The sequence below is a fragment of the Buteo buteo genome, chromosome 12 (assembly GCF_964188355.1).
Source record: "Buteo buteo chromosome 12, bButBut1.hap1.1, whole genome shotgun sequence".
Classification (NCBI taxonomy): Eukaryota; Metazoa; Chordata; class Aves; order Accipitriformes; family Accipitridae; genus Buteo; species Buteo buteo.
Window position 1 is genome coordinate 37,827,822 of NC_134182.1, and position 17,007 is coordinate 37,844,828.

The 17,007-nt window shown below is 46.5% G+C and overlaps 1 protein-coding gene across 1 annotated transcript in view; it reads right to left on the reverse strand.

The window, feature by feature from the left end:
• Nucleotides 1–12,737, reverse strand: part of LOC142038214 (disintegrin and metalloproteinase domain-containing protein 9-like) — a 30,653-nt gene extending 17,916 nt beyond the window's left edge. The window contains exons 1-4 of the mRNA XM_075043418.1: nucleotides 12,581–12,737; nucleotides 2,782–2,879; nucleotides 1,289–1,353; nucleotides 100–178 (exon numbers count right to left, since the gene is read on the reverse strand). Coding sequence (XP_074899519.1) covers nucleotides 100–178; nucleotides 1,289–1,353; nucleotides 2,782–2,879; nucleotides 12,581–12,686 — 348 coding nt within the window. The 5' untranslated portion in view covers nucleotides 12,687–12,737. The remainder of the gene's footprint in view (nucleotides 1–99; nucleotides 179–1,288; nucleotides 1,354–2,781; nucleotides 2,880–12,580) is intronic.
• Between the last annotated feature and the right edge of the window lie 4,270 nt (nucleotides 12,738–17,007).

A 17,007-nucleotide genomic window follows, 5' to 3' on the forward strand; every position in this document is an offset into this window, starting at 1 on the left:
AAAAATACAACTATCATTTTGCAACACGACTCCTTCATCCTATAGATGCTCAGTGTTCAAGTCACTTTCAGTAAGGGTATAAAAAGAAAGAAATCCTACCTGTATATCTGGATGTTCAGATTGCAACTTCCCCTCCTTATTATAGGTATAAACTGTGAAATCTTTGGGCAGCAGTTCTCTGGAAGGAGAGGGGAGAAGGAATACAAGAGGAATTTCATGAAATGATTATGACACTATAGCAGGGCAGTAAGATGATCCTAATCAAAAGTGTCACAAATAGGTAAATTGCAATTAAATAAGGAAACATTCAAAAGGACCCCCCCCTCAAATTAGCATAGAAATTGTGCATTTCCACAGCAAAATCCAAGATATCAGAATGGCAGAACCGTTAATGAAATCAAATCAACCACCTCACCCTGGAATAGTAAAACAAGCATCAAAAGCCATTAAATTGTGCTAAAAGCTTGCTTTCATGCAGAATAAAACAAACAAACAAAAAACCCCACAGCACTCAAGTCTGCTGCATATGACTTCTCTTTCCCAGTTTTGGAAGGAAGTGCATTGGGAAAGTCTCCCACGATTAAGACTACTGACCCATACTGGTAAATCCCTTGATGCGGCATAGCTGAATTCCCATATTTTTGAGGGTCAGGGTCTTGGCAACTGGCTGCTAGAGATCCCCAGGGGCTTTTACATTTAAATAGTTCTGTCTCTTTTCTCTATTATGAGGGTAGTGTTAAGAAGCAATAGCCTGATAAATGGTAACTTGCTGTTGCTGCAAGTAGCCCTTTAAAAATTAAACTCAAGAGAGACAACATCTATATTGTCTGTAATTTATGGGTATTAAAGCCTTGGATATAAAGTCAGCTTCCTCATTTATTAGTATTCTTGTGCTACTGAGACAGGGAAAAAAAAACCTGAAACAATAAACAAAACCCAGAAGAAAGCAAAAATATTTACTTGAAATATAGTTCAGTTTGTTTATTTTTAGATGTGAATAGAGAGAGTCATTTCAACGATTCCCCAGATCCCCTTCGAGCAAACTACTGCTTCCTTCACTGAAAGGAGATCACCAGGGTTGCAGGAGTTCAACAAAACTTCTGGTTGATAGCCAAGACACTGTAATTCAATCCACTTTCACCGTCTTTCTCTGCAGATTTTGCAGAGCTAGCATGTAACCGCACTTCTCACAAACAACCTCAAGAATCAGAACTCGAGTGCTACCTGCCAGCTTGTTATTTGGACACAATAGATGGCATTTAATAATCTAAAGAAATTAGCCACTTACTTGTTCTTTTCTAGATGAATCGTGTATTCTTTTCCCTCTATCTCAATAGCATATGACACCTTGTCCTGAATATAAAAAAAAGTTGAATTTTACTCACGTTAATGAATAAAACATTCTTTGAAATCAACAAAAGTTTGGCAGAAAACAGTCTCTGTGAGCTTCATTACTGCTATGACTATAGCATTCAAATCACTACTGTCACCTTCCGTAACTTGGGACTAGTCTGTACTCTTAGCCCTTTCAGATACAGCTGTGGCAGCAAAGACCCTGCTGGAGATGCAGCTGATATCAACAAAATTTAAACCACCTCCCAGAGGGATGCAGAACTCTCTCGATCGGAGTGGCCTCTGCCATCACACTTCTTGCTGGTACCCCAACGCTGGTCGGGGGGAAGGGGTGTTCCTTGTGTTCCTAGCCAGCTTCACTGCGCCCACAAGGCTTTGCAATGAGAAGTTGACCACAGCCATCATGATTTGCTCTGGTTCCATGACATCCAGCAGACAAAATGACTGCCATGTCCATACATTGAAATTGCCAAATACTGAGCTAATAAACTTTCCTTCTTAAATCTTACTAGTTGCAACAGACCAGGAATAACCACGTGTGGGTGAGCCTGAAACCTATTTTATAATTGTCCCTACCTCCGGAACCTGGCATCCCTTCCTGTGTAACTGGGGAAAAGTCACATGAAGGAAGCTATTTCAAAATAGCTTTGTGGTTTTCTCATCCCTTGTTCCTAAGACTTCCATAGAAAAAACATTAGTTACAGCTGGAAAAGGACAATACAGTTTTATTACTGAACATTCACAGTGAGCCAGTACCTCCACAGCCTCGCATTAGCTAAATGCTACAGACAGCAACTAGGGTCCTTAATATTAAGTGGATAAGCTGAATCGCCTGACCACTACATTAAATATCCCAGCAGGAGTACTAGTCAACAACTGCAATAAACCACAAGGCATTTTTGTTAATATTAAGTTCTGCCAATGTTTACAAGATTTGTGTCTAAACACAGTTGGTCTAATCCAAATACGTTGAAGCATGCAGTCTTTCGTTACATGGCTACAGCAGAATAATATAGGCTGGAAAGTACTGTTGGAGGTTGTCTAATCTGACCCCCTGCTCAGAGCAGGGCCAGCTACAGAGTTGGCCCAGGCTACTCAGGGCCTCCTCCAGTCAGATTTTGAGCATCTCCCAGGAGAATCATTCCACCACCTCTCAGAAACTCGTTCCAGTGCTTAAAAATTCTCATTACACAACTTTTAGACCCAGATCAAAAATCCATTGCGGCAACTTGTAACGTCTGGAGCAGGGAGGTATTTACCGTAACCCAGCTAAAGGCAAAGCTAGATGTAATACCTTTTGTAAGGATGGATACTTGTTTGCTGCTAGATGAGTCTGATAGTGCTTTGTGAGAATTTCAGGTCAGTTTTGGGTGGACCTCATTAGGAAGCAGATACTAAACTGAAGGCATTTTTAAGATTACCCAGTACCTGTACTGAGGAGACATTGGAAGCCTCTCGCCGTTCTCTTCCTAACCTCTGCGGGATTACAACTTCATAGGAAGACAACAGAGAAACCTGCTGGAAACCTAGAAGGCAGAACAGAAACACTGGCTAAAGAAACAAAGCAATCGGAAGGACAAGGCACAAGGAAGAAAACACTGTTTCAGGAAAAGCCCTGTCAGTAGGAATGAGGCAGCCTGTGATTCCAGTTTAGGCCTCCAACTTATCACAGACCCCTGAAACTGGGCTGCTCAGTACATGTCTGCAGCACTGCACAGAGCAGATCCCTCTGCCACTAGACTGGCATCGTTTTTTATCGCACACTTACAAGCTCTACTTTTAAGAGACAGCATAGCACCACATTGCCAAGAAGGCACCACATGCATTTAGAGAGCAGTAACTCGAACAGAAAAAGCCAAAGGCCCTCATGCACAGAGGAGAGCACAGAGCAAATCTCAGATTGCCTTGTAAAAGGCCAGAGAAAACAACACACAAACAGCAGAGAAGACACCAAATTTTCCAGAAGGTTTCAAATTGAAAGCTTCACATTCCAATTACTGTCTTACAAGTATCTATCTCCTACACCATCACTTTTTATCAGCAGGAATCAGAGCATTTAACAAAGCAGGTCAGCACAGAGAGAACTTGTTCAAGGACATGCAGAAAGACAGTGTCAAAACCAGGTGTCCTGCGCTGCAAAGCTGCAGAACCGCACCAGCTCGACCATGCAGCCTCTCCAGATTAGCTCCCAGGGGCTCCAGCAGTTCCTGTGCTACCTAATGGCACGGCGGCACAAAGCCAGCCCAGCAGAGCTCAGCGTTACGCCCTCACCCTGCACATCACAGCCAAACTTCTGACACAAGGCCAATACTACTCATTATGTTCTTAGAGATCTCTTAAGGACCTTATAAAAACAAATGAGGTGAAACAAATGCGTGCAACAAAGTGCCCTTTTGCAGATCACTTTATAAATTATTTGCATATGCAACATCAGACAGATCTCTGAACCAAACAAAAGCCTACGGTCCAAGTTTCCTTTATAAGGCAGCAGTTTTTGCAAGCAACTGTACTATATTGACCATGTATACAATAATAAATTGCACATGTAAATTACTTTTCCCATCAACAGCCGTTGTCTGCCTGTGCCTGGCTCAGGAGCCGCTCCCTCGGGAAGCAGGAGGCTGGTCGCCCAGGGTTGCAGGCAGGATTAAGAGCAACAGTTTTACTAGCTCATGGCAATGGAATCAGTGAGCTCATCAGAGGAGCCTGAGCTTCCCGACCTAAAGGTAGGGGGAAGGGAACAGTTATCCTCCTTGTCATCGTTTGTCTCCAGAATCACCAAACCTGGGGGGTGGTGAGGGTGTGTTTAGTTTCTGAGATCCTCCAAAAACTCTCCGAGTGGGACCAAGATCCTCCATTCATTTAAAAACCACCAAAACTCACACAGCAATTCCAAAGGCGGCAGTGGCTTCGTAAGTCACATAAAGGCACTGTATGCTCGAAGCCTCTGTGGGAGACCTGCTCCATCATTTGGGAATCGGGCAGGAGCCCCCATGCAGGCTTTAAATGCCATGGGTTCCCCAAAAGCCTTCCTGAGCCAGCATCATCAAGCTGCAATGACATTCAGGCTCCTGCAGATACTTTTGCAGCCTCTCCTTCCGTCCCCAGCACGAGCTGCCGCGCAACCTCAATGCTACAAACGTCACCTCGGGTCAGCATTTCCAAACGGGCATCCCAGTAAGTGACTGCCCAAGTGAAAAGCAGGTCCACTTCTGCACTTTTTCCACCGATATCCCCAAAGAGCAAGCAAAAGCAGTTAGATTCAGCTTTCGACTTCTCTCCTGTTACAGTGCACGTGTACAACCGTTTGGAGAACACAGATGCATTGCAGTCCACCTACTTGTAATACAGCACTTCTGTCACACAAGCACAGGCAGAGCTATGTTATTTCTCAAGAAATAACATGGTACACATACTGCAGCAGAAGCTTTGTTAATTACTGTGATTGTTGGAAAAAAAAGGTATTAAAAAAGCAGAGAAAAACTTCCTGAAAATAGCCCTTATGTTCACAGGCTACAGAAAGTACAGTGTCAATACCTCTTTGGCCTGAAAACAGGGGAAGGGCTGCTTCCTTCCCTGGGATGAACCACCAAAAAAGTACATACTCCAGCAAATCACTTCTCTACATTTGTCATTTCCAAAGACACATTTCGCTCGTATCCGGTCCCGAGCTCTTGCATGTCGCTGCTTTGCACTTGTTACTTCCCCACTGCCATCCAGAAGTGCCTTTATTAGGGGGGGACATGACCCGGTGACATTTGGACAGAGTTTTGGAAACTCTCTTGGGACACATGCTACAGAAACGGCAGGGCACGGTTAATCTTCGCAGCGCTCAGAAAGGGGCATGCCTCCCCAAAAGCAGCTTGGAAGCAGAAGACAAAGGAGTGAATCATCATACAAAGCTAGGAAAACTGGGAGGGATTTCTGGGAAGAGTGCAACACCAAGAGGCTTCCTCTTAGAGAAACGGCACTGAAAGAGTACAATTTTCAACTCTGAATACTCTGACATTTCTCCCCCCACTTTCTGCTCTCCTTCCCTCCATTCACTACCACCAATCTGGGAGGTTATTTCAGGTACAACGCCTTATTCTTCCCTTCATTGTGGGCACAACTCATCAGAGGAGGAGGGCGTGTTTGTCTTGATTAACAAAGTGCTTCGGATTACTACAAGCTAAAATATAAGGGTAGGAAGGCACCACCTTCCTTTCTACTGGAACTAAAAAAGAGAAAAGCAGCCTTCACATTAAAAGTTTGAACTTCCTGCAAACAGCTTTCCCTTTAACTTTCAGTTCTCTTTCCTATTCTGGCAAAGACGTCCTTTCTCACCCCACGTTTCAGTACAGATCAAACTGACAACAAGCCCGCTGATGTACATAAGAGCTTGTTTTGTGGGATTCTCACCCGGACAAAACTGCTCCGCAGTGGCTGAAAGTGCAGCACACTGCTTCGCTGGCACTGCCCAGGACAAAAGCACCCATTCTGGCAGGTATCTCCATGGCATTGACCCTCACTTTATAAAGAACCTATTGCCATGCTGACTGTCCCATGCAACATTTCACGCATCACTAGCAACCCTCAAAGAGGGCACCAGACTGGTTAATCAAAAATCCAATGAAAGGGACAAGTGCAACGAAGCAGAAATTAGAACATGCAAGAGACAACCCTGCTCCTAAATCTTCCTCCTAAAAAGGCTAGCTACTAGGGGACAGGCCTTCTTCCTACCGAGAAACACAAATCTTGAGAGATACATCCTTAATCCAATAATACACTGGCCAGCCGCCCTAGTCCCACCTAGCACCCAACGTTGCTTCTAGTGACTGACACATTCAGACCTTATCTCACCCAGTGAAGAAAAACATAGCCTGACCTGATTAGCACTAGGCGAAATTCTAGCGAGGACAAGGTAGTTTGCATCTATTGAAGCAGTCTAGATAAGCACTAGGTTCCAGCATGCTGTGAAGACATTATCAGATAGGTTCCTGCAACCACATTGGTGTTAAGATGCTACCCTCCAGTCAAGATGGTTACTATCCATGAGAATTCATCCATAAATTTCAGTACAAAGTAAAGGTGGTTTAATTCATAGCAATTAAGGAAAGGCAGAAGTGACAGCAAAAACCCAACCCAGATACTCAGCTGTTTTCCACGTAAGATGTTTGAAGATATTTATATTCTGTTTTCCTAAGATAGGCTATTTTTTGTAGCTTTTCCTCCACCTCCTTTTGAGAAACTTCATTGCAATATAGTAAGTATGGTTCTCAAGCACAGCAGTCTGCAATAAATTTTTCAGTAACTTACAGGACTTCTTGTACTCAGGTGCTTCCTGCCACTGGCCAAGGCTACTATCTGGGTTGTGCTACATGTCACTACTGAGAATATGCTTCTTATCATTCATTCTTGGGTGTAGCACTAGTTAAGATTGTATTTCCAAGGAGAAAAAAACCAACTGCATCCACTGTATTTATCTTGTCTTATTAAAGACTGCCTTTAATTACCAAGCATTGGAGGCAACTAGGAAGATGTGACTCATCTTCCCCTCCCCGCCCCAAATCCACGGTAGGAATTTCATGTACGTTCCATGTCATGCAGGAGCTTGAAAACCATCGAAACGTGTCGTAGCCGTTACGGCTTTCCAGACGCTGAGGTAAGCTGTTAGGGTATTCACTCCCCTACAGGTAAGACCTATATTCAGCAAAAGTCAAGCTGCATCTCTGGTCTTCATAGACCTTGGCATGCCTGCAGATTGTTGGCTCAACTACAGAAATGCAGCATGCAGCTACATCCACCCACACTGAACAGTTCACCCCAATTATCACCCTTCTTTTACCATGACTCTTTTCCAAGCCTACTAAAGTGAGGTCAAAGATACTCTCTTCAATAGAACCAAAAAAAAAAAAAAAAAAATAGGAAAGTTTAGGCTGTAGCCTATCGCACCACAAAACAAACTCATTTCATAAAAACAAGCTTATCAGCATGTGACCAGCTCAGACTGCAGACAGACGCTAACAAGGAACGTGCAACAAACCACCCTTCCCACACCGAAAAGGACTGGATTCGCAGAGACAAGGCTCAAAACCATCCCACCTGCAGCATCACAGGCTCCAGCAGTGCACTGGGACTGCCAGCAATGGCTGCAGGGCTTGATCTTTGCTATGATCACCCCTTTCGGATCCCCCACTGCTTTCAGCATCACAAATGATACCAAAGAGCATCATTCTGTACAATAAGCAAAACACTAAAAATCCTCTGATACTACCCAAATTTGTTCACAGCTGTCTATCAGCAAAGCTTGGAGAGAGGACACCCAACATGACCATTTACTCATATTTGCCTACTTCAATTTACTCAATCCCTAAGTGAGCATGGAAACAGAGCCAGGAAAAAAAATAGCACCGCACAGAAGTAAGATATTGCTAACGTTCTCTTTGGATTTATCCCATGTGTGCATCCACCCTAGCAACTTTTAGCCATTTTACTATAAATGTAAAGGCTTAACCACAACCATATTAAACCTAGAGCATCAGTTAGCAGCAACAAGCATTTATCTTCTATTAGCTGTGTGCATGTCTGAGTCAAAAGATGCACATTGCTAAAGCATTAAATACACAAACTCATTAAATTCACCATTGTTATAATCGATTACAATTAATAGATGAGGTCAGCTGCGCCAGTCATTTGATGCTTAGGCAGCAGACTGCTCACTAGAAGAAGCGATAAAAGCTTTACACAGCCATCTAGTCCCTCCTTGGGTCCCAGGGTGGGATCAGTTTCACACAAAGCATCTCCAACAAGCATCCCTGATGTCCAATGGATTTCCCTCGCTGTGTTTTAAGCCATATCTCTAATCCCCAAAGAAGGTGGACAATTTACTCCTGTCTGGCTGGAAATTTTTACGTTTCCAAAGTATGCTGTCACACTCCCCTCTCCTCTCCTTCAACTAAATAAAGGCCAATATTCAATATTTCCTTGTGGACCCTATTAGATCTCTGACTGTTCATATGAGGCTCTACTGGCTCTACTCTCCAGTTAGACCATACCTACCCTGAAAAAGGATGCAAAACAGGACACAACAGTCCAGCGAGGCTTCACAAGTATCAAGGTTCACATGCTTTGTGTGTTGATATATCTCCACAAGTTAATCTTTCTTCCATAACAGACAGCATGGCTGATTCACTTGTCATTTAACCTACTCTAACACTCATTTCCTTTCCTGCTCACATGCTCCTGCACCCTGTTTTTCACCCTCTCGTACTTGTGCAGACAATTATTTCCACCTCAGCAGAACACTTTGCACCCGTCCTTTCAAAGCTGCATCTTTCTGCCAGATATTTCTCTCATGTGTCCACATTACTGGGATTGCTAACTCTTTATTTGAGGAGCCTGAATCCTATCTGACTGGAAGGGTATCAACTGCAAACTCAATGTGCATTCTCTACATCCCATTTTCAACATCATAAAGGACTTTGCCAAGCAGTATCTGTTTGAGGAGAAACTTCTGTGAACTGGCTTACAGACGTCCTTCCAGAATGATACATAACCACTTATTACTTCTTCAGTGTATTTCTCCAATCAATTACATAGTAGGAAAAACATTTTTAGGTGCAGTTGACCTGTCCGCTAAGATGACAGCTCTAGTAAGATTTACTCTTTGGATTACTGGAAGCAAAAATCTCCTTCACTTTCACTATGTAAATACTATCCAAGTCCACTTAAAAATATTTAGAGATTTATACAAAACACCAAGCTAACACATCTTCTGCTAAAAGTAGGAACATTTCCTATGAAGCCAGCAGTTTCAGTTCCTCCCATACCTCAAACACTAAATAGTGCCTTGGTAGTGTTCCATCTCCAAAGCACCCAGGAACATCTGGCCAGCTGTTCTTCTACAGGGTACTCCTCCTTGTGACTTTTCTTTCTGTCTCCTCCTTCCCTTGCTCTAAATCTTCAGACCAAGCAGGTCTCCTTGTGTCACAGTGCCTTTTTAGAAAGTAGGAAAAGATGACCAACCATCGTGGCAAGAGAAGTAAATTCATCTACTTGATTTATTGCTCACCTGGAATATTTGTTTAACATTAAAGCTGGCAAGAATGGTTAATGTAATTTCTCTTAGTATTTTACTGGGGGTGTTGGACATTAATGAGGACATTGAGCTCTTCTACAGCAATATTTCCTAGAATATTCTTACCTCCCTCTTGCTGAAATCCTGACCTATGCTGTAAGTGTTTCCTGTCTAGACTTTTACTATTCCTTCTGCCCTTTCTAAAGCCACACTAATTTGTCTGCAAGACAACAGCTACTCTTGTTCCACAAAAAGGACTATCGCTCTTGTTCTCTGGTACTGTCACAACATCCTCTCCACCTTGGAACCTTCTTACAAGGAGAAAAAGAGCCAAGCCACACTATCCTTGGGTGCAAGATGATTAATCTCACCGGGACACCCTTCCTCCTGTGTCAATGGCTCTGGAGTCTCTGCCCACCCATCCATGACAGCCTTGCCCATGGAGAGGAGCTCCTCGCACACAGAGCCCACTCACTTCCTCCACGTCTCGTCAGCTGTGTAGATGTCAGCTCACTTCACACAGTGGAGGTTCGTGGGAACGCTTCTCTTTGGAGATGTTGCTATCTTTAAATTTGGCCGCCAAAGGAAACCACGCAATACAAATTCAATCACAGAACTCGGTGGAGTTGAGCAAATAAACTTTTTTTTTTTTAATTTTAGCTTGAGAACTGAGAATGATCAAGACATGCAAAAACTACAAAGTCATGTTTCAAACTTCCTTTTTCTGAAAACAAAGCACTACAAGAGGCAACATTAGCTACACTGAAATTTCTTTCCTCTTTTTATTCTTCACATGGAGGAAATAACCACAAAAACCCTCTTTACTCTGCTGAACGATTGTCCCAGATTTGCTGAAATATGGGTGAGGCAGTGCTGTGTTTTTCATGAGCTGAACAAAGGACTTATCTTAACCAAACACTGCATCTCCCCAGAAATTCAAACCAAAGTGTTTAGATGCTTTAAGAATTCCTTTAAAAACTGGTAAAGCGTGGCTAAAACATCCTGGTATGTGTGTGACACCAAGTATTGGGGAAGAGACCATACAGCAAGAAACACAGTTCCTGCCTATGGCAATGCCAGATGGTTTCTTTATGAATTTATACAGCCAAACGTTGAGGCCTCCTACGGACACAAACAAGAGGGGAAAATCTACACTATACAAATCCCTTAAGGCTACACATCACTACAAGATTATGTTCATTCAGGAATTTTTCAATCAGTAGATTCCTGTAATACCCCATTTCTGCCTCATATCCCTATTAACTGGGGAGTGTCCAAAGCACTTATATTCTAACCCCAAAGTTGGAAGTTCCTGGATAAACTGAAAGAGGTGACTTGTTTTTCCCCTCTCCTTCATGCTCAGACCTGAGACAAAGGAGGCCTGTTATCTTTCATCGCAGATTTGGCATTATGAGCTGGGACAGAGACTTGAGAAGGCAGAGAGGAAAACTGCCACCCACCATCAGTAACTCAGTGACCTGTGTCTCCTCCCAGCCACAGGTAGAAACTAAAATATTACTCCTGAAAATACTGACCAGTTCACTGGAAGCACAAGCATCCAATATCCTGGAGATGTGTCACTTAAGATTTTGCTCCTCGGTGCTCTGGCAAGGCAGTTTCCAACATGCCGTGCTGCCTCCACCACAAGCCAACAGCCACCTTTCAAAGCTTGGCTTTCGTCTAGCGCACAGCTCACAACTGCCAGTAACAACACACCAAGTGAGAGGCAAGAGATTCGCAGCACAGAATCCCTCAGGGAGAGATACCCACCACAAGAGCACTGTTTCTCAGCCTCAAGCATCAATATTAGTTTTAGAAAAGATTCCTCAATTAGGAAGTCCTGACTATAAAACTATGCATTAATGATAAACACAGAAGTTTAACACAGCCCATATATTCCTTCAGGAGAAGGAAAACAACAACAGAGGAGACATTTCTGCCTATCATGTATATTTAATGTCAGAATCAGCATCATAAAAGCCCATAAACAGAACGGTTTCAATTCATGAACAGCCCATAAAGACAGCACAGCGTCAACTCATTAAAAGCCCATAAGGAGAGCATGGTGTGCATTCACTGCTGTTAGCGATGACACCGTGATGTGCCCGAGTTCTTTGCCCCAGGATGCAGCCTCCATCCTCCTCAGGGGAGAACAGCCGGCCGGGGTCCTGCCCCGTGCCTGGCTCTGCCAGTGCAGGCAGTGCCCTGGCTCCGTGATGGCTAAGGTCACCCAAAGAGAGAGGGGGAAGACACAGGTCCCTGCACGTGTCCCTTGAAACTCAATGGAAACGCTGTGGGTGTTCTGTCACCTCAAGAGAGAAACGCAACATCCTCCGGGCAGGGAAAACGACACAGTTATACCCGGGATCTGCTCGCACAAATTTCTGGGAGACCCGTGAACAGGCTGCCCACCCCACCGCACTTTTTACAGGCTTTCCTGTACGTGGATTGCCACCTGCCTTGTAAGAAGAGCATCTGGAGAGCAGACTGCCTAGCCTGGCACAGGAGGGCTGGAGAGCAAAGCGACAGCGTTCCCCGGACGCCTGCAAACTCAAGCAGGTGTAACGGGACCCCCCCAGCTCACCGGCCGAGATTGCCTCCTCGCGTTTCAGGGTTAAGACAAAGGCCCTGCTGTCCTCTCGGCCCCTCTCTGACCACGCACAACATTTACCAGGCACATTTTGGCAGAGACGGTCCCGGTCAGGGCCCAGGCTGTGTCACCCCCCACAGCACCCTCCTTCCGACACCTGTGACCCCCAAGCCGGGACCGTGTACCGCTAATGCTGTCCGCACAGGGGGAAATCCCCTTGCATTGGGGGGGCAGATGGGGACAGCCGGGCAGGACCCCCTGCTCTGGCAAAGGGAAGGGAGGGGGTGTCTCCCACCGCACCTGCCAGCCCTCGGGGCCAGGCCGGGCCCCAGCAGCTCCGAGGAAGGGACGGGGGCCGCCAGACCCCCCCTCAGCTGGCCCCCAGGGCCAGGCCGAGCCCTAGGGGGGGGAATGAAGAGGGGGGCCCGATCCTCACGGCGGGGCCGGGGAAGGGGTCCGGGGGCGCTGCCCGGGCCGGGAATTGGGTCCGGAGGCCGCCTGCCAGCCCGGCCCGGGCCCGGAGGGAGGGAAGGGAGGGAGGGCGTACCGGCGGCAGGCCCCGGCCCCGGCGCACTCACCCGCACGGCCCGGCTGCCCGGGCACGGCCAGCAGCAGGAGGCAGAGGCAGCTGAGCGCCGCCCGGGCCCGGGCTCTGGCCCAGGCCATGGCGCTCCGCGTCCGCATCGCCCCTCCCGGCTGGGGCGCTGGGTCCGGCCGGCGGCCCGCGGCCTTATGGAGCCGGGCCGGGGCCTGCGCCGCGCCGCCCGCCGCCCCGGGGCGGGGCCGCTCCGCTCCGCTCCGCCCGCCCGGCAGCACCGCGGACAAGGCGGCGGTGGCCGTCTCCGGCCCGGCTGACCCCGACGGCGGGCCCTCGGATGCGGGACATCAACGGGCCGTAAGGCCGCAGAGAGGCGGCCGTGCCGGAGCCCACCCGAGACATGTCGTCGCGCCCCGGCCCCACGGGAGGGAGAGGGGGGCGGTGGGGGCAGGGCCGCGCTCCAGAAAGAGCCGAACCGCGTCCTCATGAGAGCCAGCCCTAGGATTTCTAAGGGTTTTTTTTTTAGAGGGAAAGCAGCAAAGTCCTGAGAGCAAGCGAGTCACGAAGAGCTTGCCGAAGGGAACTGGTGTCAGCACAGACCGCTGACAACCACGACTCTTCTGGCCTTTCCTTCCAAAAAAAACCACATTACAGATTGGAAGCGCATGGAAATACAACTTCACATTCGCACTCTGCCTTGCAACACCACGGGGTACAGGTGAGCATGACAAAAACTCTCCAGAACGGAACACTGTCACAGGCTTCACCCTCCGCTCCAAGTGTCATACGTGTTGCTCTGACCCATTAAACGCCCTGCCAAGGCACTCCGTGGAGCACGGCGTCTTCCTCCGGGAGAAGGAGGAATAAACAACGTGTGACACATCAGTCACATGACTGAATGGGTGATGGAGAAGCACCCTCATGCTATAGCGATAAGCAGCGTACAAGAGCCTAGACAAATAAGATCCAGTTTTACCAACAACTTCTCAGGTACCGATAACCTTTCTCAGTTTTCTGAGTGTGGTACTTCACAGGGATTTTTGAGTGTCCACATTCTTTTCCCTGGCAGGTCGCTGCTCTTGAACAAAACAGATGCAGCGCCAGACCTACACCAAAGGCCACACACAGCTCATCAGCACAAACAACAGACAACTGCACGAGTGCCCTTTGAGCGCTATCACACAGAAACAGCCGTACACACCCAAGCTCTCAGTCACAGGGGTCTGACCAACATCTACGATGTTTTAGAAATTGCTTTTTGAATGCACATAATGCAAAAGGTGCCATTAATAAACACCTAACAGGCTGAGCAATTGGCACAAGTCTTCCCCCTCTCCTCAACAATGAGTTCTTGAAGATTTTGTAAGAGGTTCATACTGCTGTTGCTACAGTGAACAATTAGAGGAAAGAGCCATTTGGTCCTTCACATTCCAAAACTCTGCATCCGTGTTTGCAGGAGCTGTAGGAAGACGACCTGCAACTCAAGTTTCCCCCCTCGCAGCCTCCAGCTCCAGCAACCAGAAAACCTCCTGTTTCTGTTGGAAGGAGGCAACAAATCGACTCTATAAAGCCAGTTTTATGTACCCTAACAGACCAAATCACAAAGCTATGCAAGAAGCCAGCATGCTAAATTGTATAATACTGCAAGGTGAGACAGGGGATTTTACTCCCACCTGATGTTAGAAACAACATAGACGTTATGTATCACCAACCCTTATGGAAGCTGCACATAGCTTTTGAGTCAGGTCATACCCTGTGCTTCCCATAAGCTAGGCGTTACCCAAGATACAGGAGGCTTCCCATGGATGATGATAATATCATGGATCGAGTATGGATACCACTGTGCACTGCAGAAATAACACACAAACATGAATCATCCCATGAATAAGCGGTTCCTGCCTGAGGGGCATGAGATTCCCAGGTCCGTATTTAGCAAGAGCCATATCCATCTCTGTTGGCCTCTCCTGTCACTCACCGCCACTGTCACAGCCTTGCAGTACAAGGAATTGAAGACAACATACCTCAAAGCTCTGGAAACAAACCAGAAACGAGGCTGGAAAGCTAGGACAGCCTCTGAACCCACATTTTGGGTCAAATGCAAACCTGCCAACTTCGGAAACAAAAAATCTGGAGAACCGCTCATCCGATCAACCAGTTGAAACATACCTGAAACGCCCACATCAGCAGAGCTATCGCTCAGACACAGTGGAAGATGCTTTTGGAGAAGAACCAGGTGAAACAAACCAATAAATCCTGGAGCTCTGCAATGTCTTAAGCCACAACTGAAACCTCAAAGGCAAGCACTGGGATTCAGGCTGTTAGTTGTCTTCAGCACAGACTTTATGACTAGAGTAAGGCAAAGTGAGAAAACCCATTGCAGGCAAGAGCCTTAGAGATTACTTGATATTACAATTAGGATGTTTCATTCTTTCAAAGGCTTAAATAAGAGATACTCTCTTAAATAGGCATAAAAGGCAGAAACAGGAAATATCTCAAAGTGAATTTACTAAGAAAAATGTACACAAATGGAAACCAAATATGTGTGCTGGACATCTCATTTGCACAGGACATTGGTAATACAAGAGTAAGCCATGCAATACAGCTGCCAGGCCAGCTGAAATCACTCGCTGATGTGGCCGCTGAGCCAAAAAGATGCAAAGCCAACTATTTACACCAAAGGCAAAGCAGTATCCAGTGAGATAACAAAGCTTATGTGGTAGATGTTGAAAAGGACCTCACTCAATGCCTGGGGAAAGGAGGAAAAATTGGTGTTTTTTCAAGGAAAAGCATTCCAGCACCCTTTGACAGAGCAGGGACAGCAGCCCCATTTCCTAAGAAACACAGCAAAGGGGATAGTGCAGGACCAGAGATGTAATGACCAGCAAAGAACTGGGACCTTTGCATCTCCTCTGCAGCAGTAAGGAAAGCCCACGCAGAAAGGCATTTCCTCCTTTGCGTTTTGCACTTCCCATCCCCTTTGGAGGCTATAGAAGATATTTAGACTGGTTTCTAAAGGGAGCAAGGCCGGTGTACAACACGAGCAGCAGTACGGTCCAGTGTATCAGAGCGTAAATCTTGTACATGTGGGTGCTCATGGAGTTCACTGACATTTTGTGAGCTGGACAACAGATATTGCCAGGCTGTGGTTTAGTGAGCCATACTGCGCTCGAGCGGTGAGGGCAGGGGAGAGGATACGGAGTGAATTCCCAAAGGGCATCTACTGTTTGTCAGTTATTTTCACAATTCTTTGTAACAAAGCTGTAGAATCAGCAAGAAAATAAATTTCTCAGAAATCCTCATGATGGGGCTGGCCATTACACTCCCTTTTCTAGTGAATGCCAAACATCTACCTTTGGCAGACTGAAGGGTACGAGGGCTCCAACTAAACTGGCTGAGCATGTAACAGTGGTTTTAAATAGCAAAGTCAGACGTGTCATGTTCTCCCTCCAACCTCAACGCTGCGGGCTCCTACATCCTCTCCACATACCACGTGCACGGTGTTTGCTTATAAGCACTGTAAATAAGACAGATTAAGGATTTTGGATGCAGTCAGGACTTCACTGACATCACCAGCAACAGTCCAGCTGGCTTAGGAAGCACACTCGTTAACACTGCACCAGTGATAGCTGGCTGATGGGTACCTACGAATCCCGCTAATGGCTCTTTCCCGAATGCATTATTATCAAATTACATGTTTTGCCTGGCTTCCAGCTGGACTTAATGATTGCCACGTACCTGTCTCCAGCTGCGCTTGGCATTTCCAATCTAATGACCTCAGGACACTGTGGGGGGGATTAAATGAGGTAGAAGAAAATGAGGCAGAAGAAAACTGATGGAAACAGGCAGCAGCTTGTCCAGATGTAGAGGGTCAATAGCAGGATCCCAGGCTCCAACCCTCTACCTTTATATAGCCGAGTGCGCCGTTCTCTTCAATTAATCACCGAGTTCTCATCCAGAAAGCACTCAAGAGGTAGAGCTCTTGTACAAGGGGTAGGGCAGTTAGGATAAAAAAATTCTGCTACTTGACTATCCAAGCAGGACTAGTTCCTCCTCTGGGCAGGGAGATGGTCTAGACAACTCCTGAAATCCCTTCCCTGTTTTCCTATCAATGGGAAGTTTGCTCAAGGGGTCAAGACCCATTTATTTTCAAAAGACTTCCAGAGTCACACTTCAGGGAGCTCAAGGGAACAGAGCCACAATTTCACCCCTCCTGGCTCTAAGCCTGCTCCAAGCAGCACTTGGCTGTGCAGCTCCCTCCGGACCGTGACCTGCTGCTGCCCTGGCTGGTATTTCCTTGCTGCCGCCTCTCGCCTGCAACAGTGTTCCCAGCCCCTTCGGACATGACCTTTCCCCCAGCAATTAATGTGGTAAAGTCTGAAACATCAGGCCCTAAAGCATGAGTTTCATTTACACCTGTTTCCAAGATGCTTTACACTGACAGAATGGTGTGAAACCCAAGTAAAACAC